Raw genomic sequence first — 18181 nt, forward strand, 5'->3', positions numbered from 1 at the left:
TCTTCCCTCTCTTCGTCCTCTTCCTCCTCTTCCCACTTTCTCCTCTTCCCTCTTCTTCTTTCTCTTCCTCCTTCTCCCCCTCCTCTTCCTCCTCCCCCTTTTCTTCCTCCTCCCCCTTTTCTTCCTCCCCCTCCTCTTCCTCCTCCTCCCTCCTCTTCCTCCTCTCCCTCCGCTTCTTTTTATTCCTCCTTCTCCTTTCCCTTCTCCTTCTCCCCCTCCTCTCCCTCCTTCTTCCTCCTCTTCCTCCTCCTCCTCCTCTTCTTCACCCTTTCTTTCCTCCTCCTTCACTTCTTCCTCCTCCTCTTCCTCCCCCTCCCCCCTTTCTTCCTCCTCCCCCTCCTCTTTCCTTCCTCCTCTTCCTTCCCTTCCTCCCCTCCTCTATTTCCCCTCCTCCTCCCTTCTCTCTGTCCCCCCCCCCGCCCCCATTACCCTTTAAACCGGGGGTGTGAGGGGCAGGACCCCCCTTCCCGGTCCCATTTTTTTTTGGGGGGGGGGTCCCGGTCCGGTAGTACCGGGGTGCGGCCGCCCGGTGGCTCCCGAGCGCGGCGGCTCCGCATTTTTTTTTTTGGGGGGGGGGGGGGACGGACACGGGACACCCACCAGCACGATCCACCCCCCCTCGTGTCTGCAGCCCCCCCTCAAGTGCACCCCCATGTCCCCCAGGCTCTGCAGCCCCCCTCTTCCCATGTGCACCCCCCCCCGGGCTCTGCAGCCCCCCCAGTTTGCACACACACAACCCCCCCAGATCTCTGCAGCCCCCCCAGTTTGCACACGCACACCCCCCCGGGCTCTGTAGCCCCCCCAGTTTGCACAGACACACCCCTCCCAGGCTCTGCAGCCCCCCCAGTTTGCACCCCCCCCACACCAAGGCTCTGCAGCCCCCCCAGTTTGCACACCCCCCCCAAGGCTCTGCAGCCCCCCCTTCCGTGTGCACAGCCCCCTCCCCGTGTCTGCAAACCCCCTCTATGTGCACACCCCCCCCCAAGCACCCTCATCTCTGCAACCCCCCCCACTGCATGCATGCATGCATAGCACCCCACGGGAGCTGCAGCCCCCCCCCAATGTGTGCATCCACACCCCCCCTGCGTGTCTGCAGCCCCCCGCGTGTGCACAGACCCCCCCTCATGCCCCTCGTGTCTCCCATTCCACCCCCCCCCTTGTGCTCACACATCAACCCCCATGCACGCTGCAGCCCCCCCTCCTTGTGCAAGGACACCCCCCACACACAGCCTCTGCAGCCCCCCTTGTGCAAAGACACCCCCTCCTTGTGCAAAGACACCCCCTCATGGCCTCTGCAGCCCCCCCTTGTGCAAAGACACCCTCTCCTTGTGCAAAGACACCCCCTCATGGCCTCTGCAGCCCCCCTTGTGCAAAGACACCCCCTCCTTGTGCAAAGACACCCTCCCCAGGATCTGCAGCTCCCCCTGGTGCAAAGACACCCCCCTCCTTGTGCAAAGACACCCCCCCACACAGCCTCTGCAGCCCCCCTTGTGCAAAGACACCCCCTCCTTGTGCAAAGACACCCTCCCACGGCCTCTGCAGCCCCCCCCCCCACATGCATGCGCTCATACATGCATGCACACTCATATGTGCATGCATGCACCCCCCACCCCGAGGTACTGCAGCCCCCACTGCACATGCAGATTCCCCCCCCCCCCATACTGCAGCCCCAGCACGCACACGTGCACACCTACACACGCACAGAGAGGCACACACACGCGTGCACATGCACACATGTGCAGTCCCCCCCCCCGCAGACAGGGACTGCAGCCCCCACTGCAGCACATGCATGCCCTGCAGCTCCACTGCATATGCACACACCCCCTATACTGCATCCCCAGCGTGCATATCTATGCACACACACGTATGCACACGCATGCACACGTATGCACACGCACACACATGCACCCCCCGCCACCCTCGCAGACAGGGACTGCAGCACACGCAAGCGCTGCAGCTCCACTGCATATGCAGAGGGGGCCAGATCCTGCTCTGGGCTCTCTGAGTGCACCCCCAGATCCTGCCCCAGGGTCCCAGCACCCCTAATCCTGCCCTGAGGTCCTCTGGGTGCAGCCCTGCACCCCTAGATCCTGCTTTGGGGTCCTCTGAGCGCACCCCCAAATCCTGCTTGGAGGTCCCAACACCCCCAGATCCTGTATTGGGGTCCTCTGTGTGCACCCCTGCACCCCTAGATCCTGCCCTGGGCTCTCTGAGTGCACCCCCACATCCTGCCCTGGGGTCTTCTCTGTGCACCCCTGCACCCCCAAATCCTTCTCTGGGTCCTCTCTGTGCACGCCTGCACCCCCAATTCTTGCCCCAGGGTCCTCAGTGCACCCCCACATCCTGCCCTGGGGTCCTCTGTGTGCACTCCTGCACCCCCAAATCCTTCTCTGGGTCCTCTCTGCGCACTCCTGCACCCCCCAATTCTTGCCCCAGGGTCCTCAGTGCACCCCCAGATCCTGCACTGGGGTCCTCTCTGTGCACTCCTGCACCTCTAGATCCTGCCCTGGGCTCTCTGAGTGCACCCCCACATCCTACCCTGGGGTCTTCTCTGTGCACTCCTGCACCCCCAATTCTTGCCCCAGGGTCCTCAGTGCACCCCCAGATCCTGCCCTGGGGTCCTCTCTGTGCACCCCTGCACCCTCTGTGTGCACCCCGCAGCAGACGGGGTCACGGCCTCGGGGACACGCAGGGGACACGCGGGGCACGTGCTGCGGATGCGCAGGGGACACGTGGGCGACATGCCTCTCCGCAGAGCTGCATTCATGGCGTTGGGGGGGGGGGGTCTCCCTGCAGCCAGCCCCCCCTGAGTGGGCCACCTCCCCGCTCTCCATGCCGTGTGTCGCGCCGAGCGCTCAGAGAGCCCTGCGAGCACGCACACGCGTGGCCACGTCCTGCCTGGGCTCGTCCACACGCGTGACCATGACCTTGGGTGTTCTCAGCCGTGTTCATCCACGGGTTTGACCACGATCTTGAGTGCTCCCAGCCAGGTGGCCACGCTCCTATGTGTTCCTAGCCATGTTCCTCCACATGGGTGACCGTGATCTTGGGTGTTTCCAGCCGTGTGGCCACCCTCCTGCATGTTGGTAGCCACGGTTGTCCCCACGAGTGGCCACATTCCTGCATGTCCCTAGCCGTGTGGCCACGTTTCTGCATGTTTGTAGCCACATAGCCACCCTCCTGCGTGTCCCTAGCCATGTGGCCACCTTCCCATGTGCTTGTAGCCATGTGGCCACCCTCCTGCGTGTTTGTAGCCACAGTTGTTCCCATGCATGGCCACGCTCCCACATGTTTGTAGCCATGTGGCCACCCTCCTGCTTGTCCTTAGCCATGTGGCCATCATCCTGTGTGTCCCTAGCCGTGTGGCCACCTTCCCATGTGCTTGTAGCCACAGTTGTTCCCATGCATGGCCACGCTCCCATATGTTTGTAGCCATTTGGCCACCCTCCTGCTTGTCCTTAGCCATGTGGCCACCCTCCTGCATGTTTGTAGCCACGGTTGTCCCCACGAGTGGCCACATTCCTGCGTGTCCCTAGCCATGTGGACCCCCTCTTGCATGTTTGTAGCCATGTAGCCACCATCCTGCGTGTCCTTAGCCATGTGGCCACCCTCCTGCGTGTTTGTAGCCACGGTTGTTCCCATGCATGGCCACGTTCCCATATATTTGTAGCCACATGGCCACCCTCTTGCATTTCCCTAGCCGTGTGGCCACCCTCCTGCGTGTCCCTAGCCGTGTGGCCACCCTCCTGCGTGTCTGCAGCCACGGTTGTCCCCATGCGTGGCCCCATTCCTGCGTGTCCCTAGCTGCGTGGCCACCCTCCTGTGCCCGTAGCCGTGTCCCCTGGCCGCGCTGGCCCCACGCGTGGCCGCCGGCCCGGGGCTGCGGGTTGCCCGTTGCCGCTGCGGCAAGGCCCACGTGCCGCCCGGGCGCTCGCCCGCACATGGCTCTGCAGCACGGCCCGCCGCGCAGGGAGGCTGCTGGGGCTAAAAATGGAGCAGGGCTCACATGCCAGCGCCACGTGACGCCAGCGCGCATGGGGATGGAGAGGGCTCCCTGCACCCAAGGAGGAGGAGGAGGAGGAGGAGGAGGAGGGGAGCACCCCGCTCACATGGGCTGGCACAGATGCCAACCGGCCTGGTGCCCCCAAACCCGTGGCCGCTGCGGCCCCGGAGGGATCTGGGGCTGCCCCACATCCCAGCCAAGATGCTTCACGCATGTAGGGGTGCAGGGCAAGGCAATGGGATCCCTGCTCTATGTGCATGGAGCAGGGGGTCCATGGGGCCAAAGGGGCTCCCAGATTGCTCCTGAAGGATCTGGGGCTGCCCCACATCCCAGCCAAGATGCTTCATGTGTGGGGGGCTGTGGACATGTGGGGCAGGGCACTGGGATCCCTATTCTACATGCATGGGGTGGGGGGATCCATGGGGCCAAGGAGGCTCCCAGATCGCTCCTGAAGGATCTGGGGCTGCCCCACATCCCAGCCAAGATGCTTTATGCGTGTGGGGGTGTGGGGCAGGGCAATGGGGTCCCTTTCCTGTGTTGGGGTATCCATGGGGCCAAAGGGGCTCCCACGTTTCTCCTGAGGGATCTGGGGCTGCCCCACATCCCAGCCAAGATGCTTCATGTGTGGGGCTGTGGAGGTGTGGGGCAGGGCACTGAGATCCCTTCCCTCTCTGTGTGGGATCCATGGGGCCAAAGGGGCTCCCACGTTTCTCCTGTGGGATCTGGGGCTGCCCCACATCCCAGCCCAGCTGCTTCGCACCTGTGGGGCCGCGGAGGTGTGGGGCAGGGCACTGGGATCCCTACTCTGTGTGCTGGGGGGCCCGTGGGGAGCCCGTCCTCCCCAACCTGGGCTGCACCCCTTGCAGGAGCTTCCTGGACCACCCTGCATGGGGAATACATTGGGGTCCCCCTTCGCCCCGAAATCCTGCACCTCCATGCAGCTGTGCACCCCTGCACCCCCAGATCCCGCTCTGGGTCCTCTGTGTGCACCCCCAAACCCTGTCCAGGGGTCTCAACACCCTCTTATCCTGCTCTGGGTCCTCCGTGTGCACCCCTGCACCCCCAAATCCTGCTCTGGGTCCTCTGGGTGCACCCCTGCACCCTCAAATCCTGCCCTGAGGTCCTCTGGGTGCACCCCCACATCCTGCTCTGGGTCCTCTGGGTGCACCCCTGCACCCCCAAATCCTGCTCTGGGTCCTCTCTGTGCACCCCCAGATCCTGCCCTGGGTCCTCTGTGTGCACCCCTGCACCCTCAAATCCTGCCCTGAGGTCCTCTGGGTGCACCCCCACATCCTGCTCTGGGTCCTCTGGGTGCACCCCTGCACCCCCAAATCCTGCTCTGGGTCCTCTCTGTGCACCCCCAGATCCTGCCCTGGGTCCTCTGTGTGCACCCCTGCACCCCCAAATCCTGCTCTGGGTCCTCTGGGTGCACCCCTGCACCCTCAATCCTGCCCTGAGGTCTTCTGTGTGCACCCCCAGATCCTGCTCCAGGTCTTCTGTGCGCACCCCTGCACCCCCAGTTCTTGCACCAGGGTCCTCAGTGCACCCCTGCACCCCCAAATCCTGCCCTGAGGTCCTCTGGGTGCACCCCTGCACCCCCAAATCCTGCTCTGGGTCTTCTGTGTGCACCCCTAGATCCTGCTCCAGGTCCTCTGTGCGCACCCCTGCACCCCCAATTCTTGCACCAGGGTCCTCAGTGCACCCTTGCACCCCCAGCTCCTGCCCCTCTCTGCCCCCCCAGTCCCTGCACCCCCTGAGCTCTCTGGCCCCCAGCCCAGGTCTGCCGCACCCGGCAGTGTGGGGTGCTGTGGGGTTCCCCCTCTGGCCGTGGGGCGCCCCACTCCCCCCCCAGCGGGGCCAGCACTGGCTTGTTTACCTTTTTTTCCCTTTCCGCAGGGAGGGGAAAGGCGAGTCCTGGCAGCGGAGCCACCAGCCCCGGCCAAGAGCCGTGGGAATGAGCCAGGAGCGCTCGGTGCTGCTTCTCAGCCCTGGCTCTGCGGCTGTACAGCAGTGAAACACCCCAAAACCTTGAGCACCCCAAACCCCGAGCATCCCACACCCTGAGCATCCCAAACCCTGAGCACCCCAAACCTCGAGCATCCCAAACCCTGAGCAACCCAAACCCCGAGCACCCCAAACCCCGAGCACCTCAAACCCTGAGCACCCCAAACCTCGAGCACCCCAAACCCTGAGCACTCCAGACCCTGAGCACCCCAAACCTCGAGCACCCCAAACCCTGAGCACTCCAAACCCTGAGCACCCCAAACCCCGAGCACCCAGCCCTGCATTCAGTGGGACACCGTGGCGATGAAAGGGGGGGTTCAGGGATGCAGGACCCCCAAGTGGGGTGAGCCCCAGCATCTCTGGTTGCCCCCCCCAACCTCCTCAAGCTGCAGCTTCACATTGGGGAAACTGAGGCACAGTGTGGCTGAGCAAGACCCAGCAGCCTCAGCCCCACAGCGGGTTGGGGAGGAGGTTTGAGCACGAAAGCGGGTGCTGGGACCCCCAGTGCCCAGCCCGGAGGGGCCAAAAATCAGGAGCAACGCCTGATCCCTGGCAGAGGCACCCCCCGCCTCCCCCCTTTTTCCTGGAAAAGGTACAACAAGGTAAACAACCCGGGCAGCCGGAGTAAAAATAAATCCCTGTGCACGCAGGCGTTCGCTGGCAAGCGGAGCGCGCAGTCACGTGGCGTGGCCGCACGGCACCACCGGCAACCCGGGCACCGGGGCACGCGGCCGCCAGCCCCAGCGCCCACGCCTCGGCCCTGCTAGCCGAGCCTCGAGACGAGCCCCCTGGGCCCTGGGGTGCAGGGGGGGGCAGCCACATGGGGGGCATGGGGACGTGTGCCCTCACCGGAGGGGTCACCTGGCATCGGAGTGCGGTGGCATGAGATGATTTGGGGGGGGTCGAGGTGCCCCGTCTGCTCTGGGGGATGCTGGCGTGGGCGCTGTGGTATTGGGGTCCCGGGACAGCTCGGCCGTGGGGCCAGCGTAGGGCTTTGGGGTCCCCATCCCAGCTGCACCCATGAAAGGGGGTGATTTGGGCTGCGGGACCCCCCAAATCGGGGAGATACAGCATTGCTGGTTGGCCCCTTCCTCCTCCTGCAGCGTCGCGCTGGGGAAACTGAGGCACGGGGTGGAAGCAGCCCCACGGCAAAGCCCCGTGGGGTTGATTTGATCCCATCCTGCTGGACGCAGCCGAGCGTCCCCGCGCGAGGCCGGCTCCGCACCGTGTGCCCAGCACCGCACGCAGGATTGTTTGCCCAACCGGGCCGAGCCGCTGAGTCACGGCCGCTTGCCACGGCCCGGAACGTGCCGGAGCGCAACGGGTGCCGCGTGGGGCCGGTGGCACCTGCACCCGCAGCGCGGCTGTGCCCTGCGAGCGGGGACGAGGTCGGTGTCCCCCCCCCGTGTCCCCTGGTGCCAGCCTGGCCCCACACATCCTTCCGGACCCTGCCAAGGTGCCAGCTGCGGCGTGGTTACGACTCAGGATGAGGGCGCTTCCCGCGGGGTGACGGGGTGTCCCTGCCACCCCGGTGCCGTGGGGCACCCCACGAGCCGCTCCGGCACCCACTGAGGTTCCCTGGGGCCCCCCAGCCAGGACTGACCCTGGGCACTCCCTGGGGTTGGCACTGAGGGCTCCTCGGGGTGCAGAGCTCCGGCGTCGCCCACCCCGGGCACCCCACGAGCACCCAGGGTGCCCGCCACCTCCCGTGGGATTAGCTCCGAGGATTTCCCGGCGCTGGCACATCCGTGCTCCGCGCCATCTCCTCCTGGCAGGGCTCCAGGGCAGCGCCTGGCACGTGGCACCCGGGAGGGTGCCGGCACCCCCAGAAAGCCTCTTCCCCCCCCAAGGGCTGCGAGCACCCACGGAGACCCCGGCGTCCGCCGCTGGGATGGGGCAGCCCTGGCACCATGACCCAGATCCGCTCGGCAGCTCTGCCCTGGCACAGCACGGCGCTGCGGCCCTGCGGCAGCCGGGAGCAAGGCCAAGCTGGGCCACGGCTGCCAGGCACGTGCCACGCCAGGCACCCGCCGCGGGTAGCACGGGGCCCCGGTGGCACTGGGGACGGGGAAGGGTGGCAGAGGGGGGCGCAGGGGTCTGGGGGCAGGAGACGGGCTGTGCCAGGGGCTGTGGAGAGGCTGTGCCACGCGCGGGCATCCCCGGTGCAGAGGGTCGTGCGGTGCCCGTGTCCCCAGTGCAGGGACAGGGCCACGCTTGGGTGTCCCCAATGCAGGGGTCACGGGGGGGACGGACGACGAGGGTGCCCAGTGCTCTATCTGGGTGTCCCCCATGCAGGGGACAGTGCCAGGCAAGGTGACAAAGGTGCCCAGTGCTCTATCTGGGTGTCCCCCATGCAGGGGACGGTGCCAGGCAAGGTGACAGAGGTGCCCAGTGCTCTATCTGGGTGTCCCCCATGCAGGGGACGGTGCCAGGCAAGGTGACAGGGGTGCCCAGTGCTCTATCTGGGTGTCCCCCATGCAGGAGATGGTGCCAGGCAAGGTGACAGAGGTGCCACCCCCGTGCCTGGGGACAGCGGCTCTTTGGGGATCCCCCAGGGCATCTCGGTGCTGCGGGGCTGAGAATTGGCCCACACCCCGGTGTGACCCCCCCAAAGCCCGGGGCTGGGAGGTGTCCCCGGTGCGGGGAACGGGTCCCGGTGCGAGGGGCCGGTCGGGATGCAGGGGACCGGTCCCGGTGCAGGGTCCCGATGCAGGGGACCCGTCCCAGTCCCGGTGCGGGGGGTAGGTCGGGATGCAGGGGGCGGGTCCCTGTCCCGGTGCGGGTCCCGGTCCTGTTCCCGGTGCAGGGGACCGGTCCCGGTGCCGGTCCGGGGGGCTGGTCGGGATGCAGGGGACCAGTCGGGATGCAGGGGCCTGGTCCCGGTCCCGGTGCGGGATGCAGGGGCCGTTCCGGTGCGGGGGGGGCCGGTCGGGCTGCAGGGGACCAGTGTGAGAGGCGGGGGACCAGATGGGACGCAGGGGACCGGTCCTGGTCCCGGTGCAGGATGCAGGGGACCAGTCGGGATGCAGGGGACCGGTCCCGGTCCCTGTGGGGGTCCCGGGGCAGGGGACAGGTCGGGATGCAGGGGACCGGTCGGGATGCAGGGGGACCGGTCCTGGTCCCGGTGCAGGATGCAGGGGACCAGTCGGGATGCAGGGGACCAGTCGGGATGCAGGGGACCGGTCCCGGTGCGGGTCCCGGGACAGGGGACAGGACGGGATGCAGGGGACCTGTCGGGATGCAGGGCACCGGTCCTGGTCCCGGTGGGGGTCCCGGTGCAGGGGACAGATCGGGATGCAGGAGACAGGTCGGGATGCGGGGGTCGGTCCCCGCGGTGCTGCCCGTTGGTCCCAGCGCGGGGGGGTCCCCGTTCGGTGCGGGCTCTTTCCCCCCCCCCCCTCCCCCGGTTGCCGGCGGGTCCGGGGCCGGCGGCGGAAAGTGTGTCACTGGGGCACGAGGCTCTCCCCGGGAATCACATGGGGGAGGCGGCGGCGCCGCGTGCGCCCCAGTGCGCAGCCGCGGCCGGTGCCGGGAGGGCGGCGGGGCGGGCGCCGGGCGCACAACAGCGCGGACCGGGCGGCGATCGAGCTCGGCTCCGCTCAGCCCCAGCTCGTCACCCACCCCCCCCAACCCCCAAGCCGAGGATGGCTGCCCCCCCCGAGACCGGCAGCACAGGTCAGTCCCCCCCCCCCCCCCCCCCCCCACTCCATCCCCAACCGGACCCCCGTCCCCATCCCTCCAAGCCGAAAACTCCGCGCGCACCGGCACCGGGATGCTCGGAGGGGTCAGCGGGACAACGAGGAGGGGGGAAGGGGGTCTGCACACCTCCACCCCCCCCCACAGACACAGCCCCCCCCCCCCAAGCGGGGCAGGATGCGCACCGGGACCGCATCCCGCAGCGGGGCTCCTTCTGCCGGGACCGGGGAGGGAGGGATGCGCGGTGGCACCGGGGGGGTCTTGGACACTGATACCGGGAGAGAAGGGGTCTTGGACACCGGTACCGGGAGAGATGGGGTCTTGGACACCGGTACCGGCAGAGAAGGGGGTCTTGGACACCGGTACCGGGAGAGAAGGGGGTCTTGGACACCGGTACCGAGAGAAATGGGGTCTTGGGCACCGGTACCTGGAGAGAAGGGGGTCTTGGACACCGGTACCGAGAGAAATGGGGTCTTGGGCACCGGTACCTGGAGAGAAGGGGGTCTTGGACACCGGTACCGGGAGAGAAGGGGGTCTTGGGCACCGGTACCGGGAGAGATGGGTTCTTGGACACCGGTACCGGGAGAGAAGGGGGGGTCTTGGGCACCGGTACCTGGAGAGAAGGGGTCTTGGGCACCGGTACCTGGAGAGAAGGGGTCTTGGACACCGGTACCGGGGTGCAGGAAGGATGGAAACCTGGAGTCCTGGGAAACGGTGGGGTGCGAGGGGAACCGGAGCTGGGGCTCTTTGCTCCGGGGACCGGGGGGTCCTGCCCAGCGGGGTGAGGATGGGGAGGGAGGGAGGGATGCTCGGTGGCACCGGGGTCGTCTGGGCCACCGGGGATGTCCTGAACCCCGGCAGCGGGGACAGGAGGGCTGGAACCCGGGATGCGGGGATCCTAGAGAACGGTGAGAAGGGAACGAGCTGGGGCGGGGGGCACCGGGGCATCCCGGGCAGAGGCACCGGGGGGGCCCCGTGGGCGGCGGGGATGCTCCCCGGGAAAGGGCCGGGGGTGGGGTGGGGTGGGGGGGGCTGTTTAAACCGGGGGCGGTGCCGGGTGTCCCCCCCCCCCCCCCCTCCTCCTCCCGGCACGTGTCCCCCTCCCCGTCGCTGCCACGTGCGGAGTTTGTTTTCCCCGCAGCCCCGCCCCCCCCCGCCCATTGGTTGCCTCGTGACGTCATCGCCGCTCCCCCCTCTCCCCTCGTGACGTCACGCGGTGAAAAAGCAGGGACGCCCTTTATAATGGGAATTTGGGACACACACACACACACACAAGGGGGATGGGGATGGGGGGTCCAAAAGGAGGATGCGGAGCTTCTCCCTGAGCCAATGGGGGCGCAGGAGGCGGCGCTTGGGGGGGGACACGTGCGGCTCGAGCACGTGGGGAGGCGGCGTGAGGCTGTTTGGGGGGGGGGGGGGGATGCGGGGAGCCCGTTTGGGGGGGTCCCCAGGGCATCCCGGGGATGCGGCGTTGGGAATAGCCCCCCCCACCCCGCATCGTGATGCAGCCTCGACCCCCTCCACCCAACCCCTTAGGGGGGTCCCCGCAATATTTTGATGCCCCTGGGGTCCCCAGGAGCTGTTTTGTTTTTTTTTCGGGGGGGGATGGACTCACTGTCCCCAATTCGGTGCCACATGGCCCCCGGTGATCCCCGGTGTGTCCCCAATGTCACCTCCCACGTGTGCCACCCCCTGGGTGGGGGGGGGCGGCTGTGACCTCTGTTGGGGGCGCAGCAATGGGGTCCCCACCTTCTTGGGGTTGAATATGTGCCCCCCCATGCTAATCTGCACCTTTTTAGGGCTGGGAATGTGCCCCCCCAACACCGGTTCCCACTTTTTCAGGCTGTGAGCCCCCCAGTCCCATCCCTTCCCCCCCAAACAGCAGCTCCTGGGGACCCCAAGGACAGCAAAATATTGGGGGGATCCCTCCCCCCAAACCTCCCAGGCTCTCCGGGTCGTGTCCTGGTGCTGCTGAGCATGCGGGGGGGGGGCTGTGGCCTCTGCCGTGGGCACAGCGATGCGGGGGGACTGTATGTGCCCCCCAGCACCGGTCCCCACCTTTGGGGGGCTGGGAATGTGCCCCCCAGTGCTGGTCCCCCCCCTTTTTGGGGGTTCCCTGTACTGAGCCCCCCCCCAGGCGCTGCATCCCACGATGCAGCTGCATCCCTGCAGCCGAGGGGGCTGCATCGTCCCCCCCCCGAGCGTGAGCGCCGTGACCTCCAGCGGGTTCCCAACCCGCATTCCTCCCGCGGGCGCTTCCGGGGTGCCGTGGCCGTGTCCCCATCCGGCACGCACCCAGCTGTCCCACGTCCCACGTGGGGGTTGGCACCCGTGGCAGCCGGCGGGCGCGGTGGTGCGTGACTCAGGGCAGGCGGCACACGTGCGGCTGCGCTGCAGCGGGGACGCCCGTGGGGCCAAGAAGCATCCATGGGGCCAAGAAGCATCCATGGGGCCAAGAAGATGCACCCAGGGGGCCAAGAAGAAGCACCCAGGGGGCCAAGAAGAAGCACCCAGGGGGCCAAGAAGATGCATCCATGGGGCCAAGATGCACCCATGGGGCCAAGAAGATGCACCCATGGGGCCAAGAAGATGCACCCACGGGGCCAAGAAGATGCATCCATGGGGCCAAGATGCATCCAAGAGGCCAAGATGCACCCAGGGGGCTCCCTAAGGGATCCTCTGCCCGCGATCCCTTTGCTGGGATCCCCGAGCTCTGAGCCGGGGGAGCCGACGCTGCCGACGCAGCTCGGTGCACGCGTGACCCCGCTTCTCTGTCCGCAGGCGGCGTGATCAGCTACGTGGGCTCCAGCGGAGCTTCACCCAACCGCACCAGCCCGGTGTCGCTCTGCAGCGACAGCTCCAACGGCAGCTCCCAGTCCGGCTCCCAGTCCTTTCCCACCTACTTTCCCCCGTCGCCCACCGGCTCCCTCCAGGACTCCCGCGCTTACGGAGGGGGCTTGCTGCCTCCTCGTGAGGATGGCTCCCCTTCTTCATCCTCCTCTTCATCCTCCTCCTCATCCTACGCCTCCTCCGTGACCTTCCCCGGGGTGCAGCAGGTCCCCGCGGACGAGCGACGCCGCAGCTCGCCCAGCAAAGCCGGCAGCACCGTCACCAGTGAGTCGGGGGGCAGCGGGTGGTGTCCCCCCGCTTGCGGAGGGCACCCCGGGACCCCTCTCACCCCCCATCCCTCCGCAGAGCTGAACGGGATGGTGCTGCTCTGCAAAGTCTGCGGGGACGTCGCCTCCGGTTTCCACTACGGCGTCCACGCCTGCGAGGGATGCAAGGTACCAGGAATGGGGTCTGGGGGGATGGGGGGGGGGCACGGAGCCCTTGCCGTGATGGGGGGAGCCCTGAGTGACCCCCCTCCCCGTCTGCCCCCCAGGGTTTCTTCCGCCGCAGCATCCAGCAGAACATCCAGTACAAGAAGTGCCTCAAGAACGAGAACTGCTCCATCGTCCGCATCAACCGCAACCGCTGCCAGCAGTGCCGCTTCAAGAAGTGCCTGCTGGTCGGCATGTCCCGTGATGGTGAGCTCGGCTCCATCCCCCCCCCGCCCCAGGGCCCCCCAGGACCCGGCACCCCGTGTTCAGGGCTGTACATCCCTCGGCAGGGGGATCCCCGGTGGTCAGAGCTGCAGGGCCCCTCCAGGGATGGGTCCTCCCCATGCCCAGGGGTCTACGTCCTCTCCAGGGATGAATCCCCCATGCCCAGGGATGGATCCCTCGTGCCCAGGGATGATGGATCCCCCATGCCTAGGGCTCTAGGTCCTCTCCAGGGATGGATCCCCCATGCTTAGGGCTCTAGGTCCTCTCCAGGGATGGATCCCCCATGCTTAGGGCTCTAGGTCCTCTCCAGGGCTGGATCCCCCATGCCCAGGGATGATGGATCCCCCATGGCCAGGGCTCTAGGTCCTCTCCAGAGATGGATCCTCCATGCCCAGGGCTGGATCCCCCATGCCCAAGGCTCTAGGTCCTCTCCAGGGATGGATCCCCATGTGCAGGGATGGATCCCCATGCCCAGGGATGATGGATCCCCCATGCTCAGGGCTCTAGGTCCTCTCCAGAGATGGATCCTCCATGCCCAGGGCTGGATCCCCCATGCCCAAGGCTCTAGGTCCTCTCCAGGGATGGATCCCCATGTGCAGGGATGGATCCCCCATGCCCAGGGATGATGGATCCCCATGCCTAGGGTTCTACATCCTCTCCAGGGATCGATCCCCATGCCCAGGGCTGGATCCCCATGCCCAAGGCTCTTACATCCCCCCCACCCCGGGGTGCAGGGATGCAGCCCCACTCCCGGCAGCCCCCGTCCCCCCCCTTTTGGCAGGGCTGTGGGGGGCATCGGGGTGCCACGGCCGCCCACTAACGCCGGTGTTCCCCGCAGCGGTGCGCTTCGGGCGCATCCCCAAGCGGGAGAAGCAGCGGATGCTGGCGGAGATGCAGAGCGCCATGAGCGGCATGGGCAGCGCCACGAGCGCCATGGGCAGCGCCCTGCCGGGGATGCCGGGCCCCGGCGAGGCTCCAGCGCCAGGCGGGGGCCGCGCGCCACCCCTGGGGCCTCTGCCGCTCGCTCCCCCCGCCTGCTTCTCCCAGTTCCCCCAGCAGCTCACCCCTCCGCGCTCGCCCAGCCCCGGCGGGGCCACCGAGGACGTCATCGCCCAAGTGGCCAAGGCGCACAAGGAGATCTTCGTCTACGCTCACGACAAGCTGGGACCCCCCCCGGCCTGCGACAACGGCCTCTTGCGCTGGGACGCGCACCCCACATGGGCCCCCGGCCCCCCCGAACCCCGGCTCTGCCCCCCTGCCTACCCCGAGCCCCCGACGCGCGGCTGCCCCTGGCCCCGTGGCACCAAGGACGTCCTGCCGGTGAGCACCCGGGGGCTCCCGCTCCCCCCACCCCCGGATATTTTTATCCGCTAATCGCGCTAATCGCCTTGTCGGTGCGGCGGCGGCGGCGAGGCGAGGGGAGCCCCGCGGTGCCAGGCTGAGCCGTGCCCTCGCCCGCAGGCTTGCCCCATGAACAGCCACCCGCCCGGCCGCAGCGGGCGCTCCGTGCAGGAGATCTGGGAGGATTTCTCCCTCAGCTTCACCCCCGCCGTCCGGGAGGTGGTCGAGTTCGCCAAGCACATTCCCGGCTTCCAAGCCCTCTCCCAGCACGACCAAGTCACCCTGCTCAAAGCCGGCACCTTCGAGGTACGTCCGCGGGGAAGCGACGGGGGGCAAAGGAGGCCACGGCGCCCCACGGCTCAGCACGAAGCCCCACGGCAGCGCGTGGTGCCCCACGGACTGGCACAGAGCCCCGTGGCACGGAGCGTGGCGTGGCACGGTGGCCCACAGCGCTGCGTGGTAGCCCACAGCGCTGAAGCGTGCCTGCTGGCACGGCACGGCACGGCACACTGTGGCACTGCATGGCAGCCCAAGGCATTGCAGGATGCACCCTGGCACGGTAGCCCACGGCGTTGCACGGTAGCCCAATGCCCCATGGCACTGGGTGATGCTCCATCATGGCACAGTGCCCCATGATGTTGCACGGTAGCCCCTGGCATTGCAGGTTGCCCCCTGGCACGCTGCTTCATGGCATGGCACGGTAGCCCATGGCATTATATGGTAGCCCACGGTGTTGAAGCCCAACGCCCCATGGCACTGCAGGATGCTCCATCATGGCATGGTAGCCCCTGGTGTTGCACGGTAGCCCCTGGCATTGCAGGACACCCCCTGGCACGCTGCTTCACAGTATGGCGTGGTGCCCCATGGCATTATATGGTAGCCCACAGTGTTGAAGCATGACCCCTGGCGTTGCACGGTAGCCCATGGCATTGCACGGTAGCCCAACACCCCATGGCACTGCAGGATGCTCCGTCATGGCACAATGCCCCATGATGTTGCATAGTAGCCCCTGACATTGCAGGTTGCCCCCTGGCACAGCACGGTAGCCCATGGCATTACGTGGTAGCCCATGGTGTTGAAGCCCAACACCCCATGGCACTGCAGGATGCTCCGTCATGGCACAGTAGCCCCTGGCGTTGCACGGTAGCCCAACGCCCCATGGCACTGCAGGATGCTCTGTCATGGCACGGTAGCCCCTGGCGTTGCACGGTAGCCCCTGGCGTTGCACGGTAGCCCCTGGCATTGCACGGCAGCCCATGGCATTGCAGGATTCTCCTGGCCCGGTGCCCCCATGGCACTGATGCCGCTTGTGCCGCAGGTGCTGATGGTTCGCTTCGCCTCGCTGTTCGACGTGAAGGAGCAGACGGTGACGTTCATGAGCCGAACCAAGTACAGCCTGGAGGAGCTGTGGGGAATGGGCATGGGCGACCTGCTCAGCTCCATGTTCGAGTTCAGCGAGAAGCTCAGCGCCCTCGACCTCAGCGATGAGGAGCTGGGGCTCTTCACCGCCGTCGTCCTGGTCTCGGCAGGTGGGAAGCGGGGTGATGCTGGGGGATCCGGGGGGGGTGTCCCCCCCAAAACCCGGGTGTGGCTGACGCCCCGTCCCCGCAGACCGCTCGGGGATGGAGGACACAGCGTCGGTGGAGCAGCTGCAGGAGACGCTGATCCGTGCCCTGCGCGCCCTCGTGCTGAAGACGCACCCGGCGGAGACGTCGCGGTTCACCAAGCTGCTCCTCAAGCTGCCGGACCTGCGCACCCTCAACAACCTCCACTCCGAGAAGCTGCTCTCCTTCCGCATCGACACCCAGTAGGGGCCCTGATGGACCCCACAGGGACCCCCCCCGGCGCACCCGCCCCCCATGTACATAGCACTGCGGGATGGGGGGCACGCACCAGCCCCCCCACCAGGGGCAGCACGAACCCCCACGGCACCCACCGGACTCCCAAGGAGGGGCTGCACCCCCCTAGGTGTGTGCTGGGACACCCCCAAGGTGGGCATCGGGATGCCAGGACACCTCCCCAGTTAGGCACTGGGATGCCAGGACACCCCCCCAGTTGGGTGCCAGGATGCCAGGACACCCTCAGTTTAGCACCGGGATACCAGGACAGCCCCCCAGTTTAGCACTGGGATACCAGGACACCCTCTGGTTGGGCACTGGGATACCAGGACCCCCTCCAAGTTGGGCGCCAGGATCCCAGGATACCCCCAGGTTGAGTGCTGGGATGCCAGGACATGCCCCAGATGGGCACTGGGATGCCAGGGAAACCCCCCAGTTTGGTGCCAGGAGGCCAGGACACCCCCCAATTCAGCACCAAGATACCAGGTACCCTAAGTTGGGTGCTGGGATACCAGAAGACGCCCCCAGTTAGGTGCTGGGATTCCAAAAGAACCTCTGGTTGGCCACTAGGCTAGTACCAGCACATCCCCAGCTGGATGACAGGGTACCAGGACACCTCCAGTTGGGCACTGGGATGCCAGGACATGTCTAGTTGGGTGCCAGGATGCCCCCAGTTGGGCACTGGGATGCCACGACACCCCCAGTTGGGCACTGGGATCCCAGGCCACCCTTAGCTGGGTACCAGGACACCCCCAGTTTGGCACTGGGATACCAGGACATGCCCAGTTGGGTACCAGGATGCTCCCAGTTGGGCACTGGGACGCCAGGACACCCCCAGTTGGGCACTGGGATACCAGGACATGCCCAGTTGGGTACCAGGATGCTCCCAGTGGGGCACTGGGATCCCAGGCCACCCCCAGTTTGGCACTGGGATACCAGGACATGCCCAGTTGGGTGCCAGGATGCTCCCAGTTGGGCACTGGGATCCCAGGCCACTCCTAGCTGGGTACCAGGACACCCCCAGTTTGGCACTGGGATGCCAGGACTCCCCTAGCCGGGTGCCCGCCCCACGGCTCCGCTGGCAGCGCCGGGGGGTGCCCCCGTTCCGTCTCCGGCCGCACCGTGCGGGTGGGTTTGGTTGGTTGGATTCTTTTTTTTTTTCTTTTTTTTCTGTTGTTGTTATTTTGGTTTTTGGTTTTTTTTTTTTGTTGTTTTTCCTTTTGTTTTCATCATATATTTATTACATAAATATATAGTAAAATAGACCAGCAACAATTACCATAAAAATATCTTTCTTTAAAATCCTGACCAAAACACAAAAGGGTTTCGAATCGCACGTCACAGACTGTGATTGTCACGGAGCTCGGCGACCCCCCAAGTCCCGCGCGCCCTACATTCAGCCCCGCCGGCCGCGGCCCCCGCGGCACCATGCATAGTCGGGGCACCCCACGGCGGGCGTGCCGAGCCGTGCCAGGGCGTGCCAAGCCGTGCCGAGCCACGCTCGACGCGGCTCCGGGAGCCATGAGGTATGTGCTTGGGGTGGGGGGGGGACACACACGCGGGGACGGGGGACGCGGGGGGTGCCAGGAAAGGAGGTGAGGGGGGCTAGGGGTGGGGGGGCACCCATCCTGCCCCCCGCAAGGTGATGCCGGTGCTGGACGTGCGACGGCGACGTGAGACGGAGACGAAAGGGGGTGGCCCGGAGGGTGCGGGGGGAGCTGGGGGGGGGGTCACGGTGGAGATGCGTGGCGGGA

General features: G+C 66.8%; 1 protein-coding gene across 1 annotated transcript; it reads left to right on the plus strand.

Annotated features, from left to right (window-relative positions):
• The first annotated feature begins 9530 nt into the window (after window positions 1–9530).
• NR1D1 (nuclear receptor subfamily 1 group D member 1) lies at window positions 9531–17705 on the plus strand. Its single transcript, XM_069883090.1, has 8 exons — window positions 9531–9682; window positions 12485–12817; window positions 12899–12987; window positions 13086–13230; window positions 14087–14568; window positions 14710–14895; window positions 15908–16118; window positions 16201–17705. Exons 1-8 carry the CDS (start codon window positions 9652–9654, stop codon window positions 16398–16400), a joined length of 1677 nt encoding a protein of 558 aa, XP_069739191.1. The 5' UTR covers window positions 9531–9651; the 3' UTR covers window positions 16401–17705.
• The last annotated feature ends 476 nt before the right edge of the window (window positions 17706–18181 follow it).

This window comes from Phaenicophaeus curvirostris, unplaced genomic scaffold (genome assembly GCF_032191515.1).
Source record: "Phaenicophaeus curvirostris isolate KB17595 unplaced genomic scaffold, BPBGC_Pcur_1.0 scaffold_563, whole genome shotgun sequence".
NCBI classification, from domain to species: domain Eukaryota; kingdom Metazoa; phylum Chordata; class Aves; order Cuculiformes; family Cuculidae; genus Phaenicophaeus; species Phaenicophaeus curvirostris.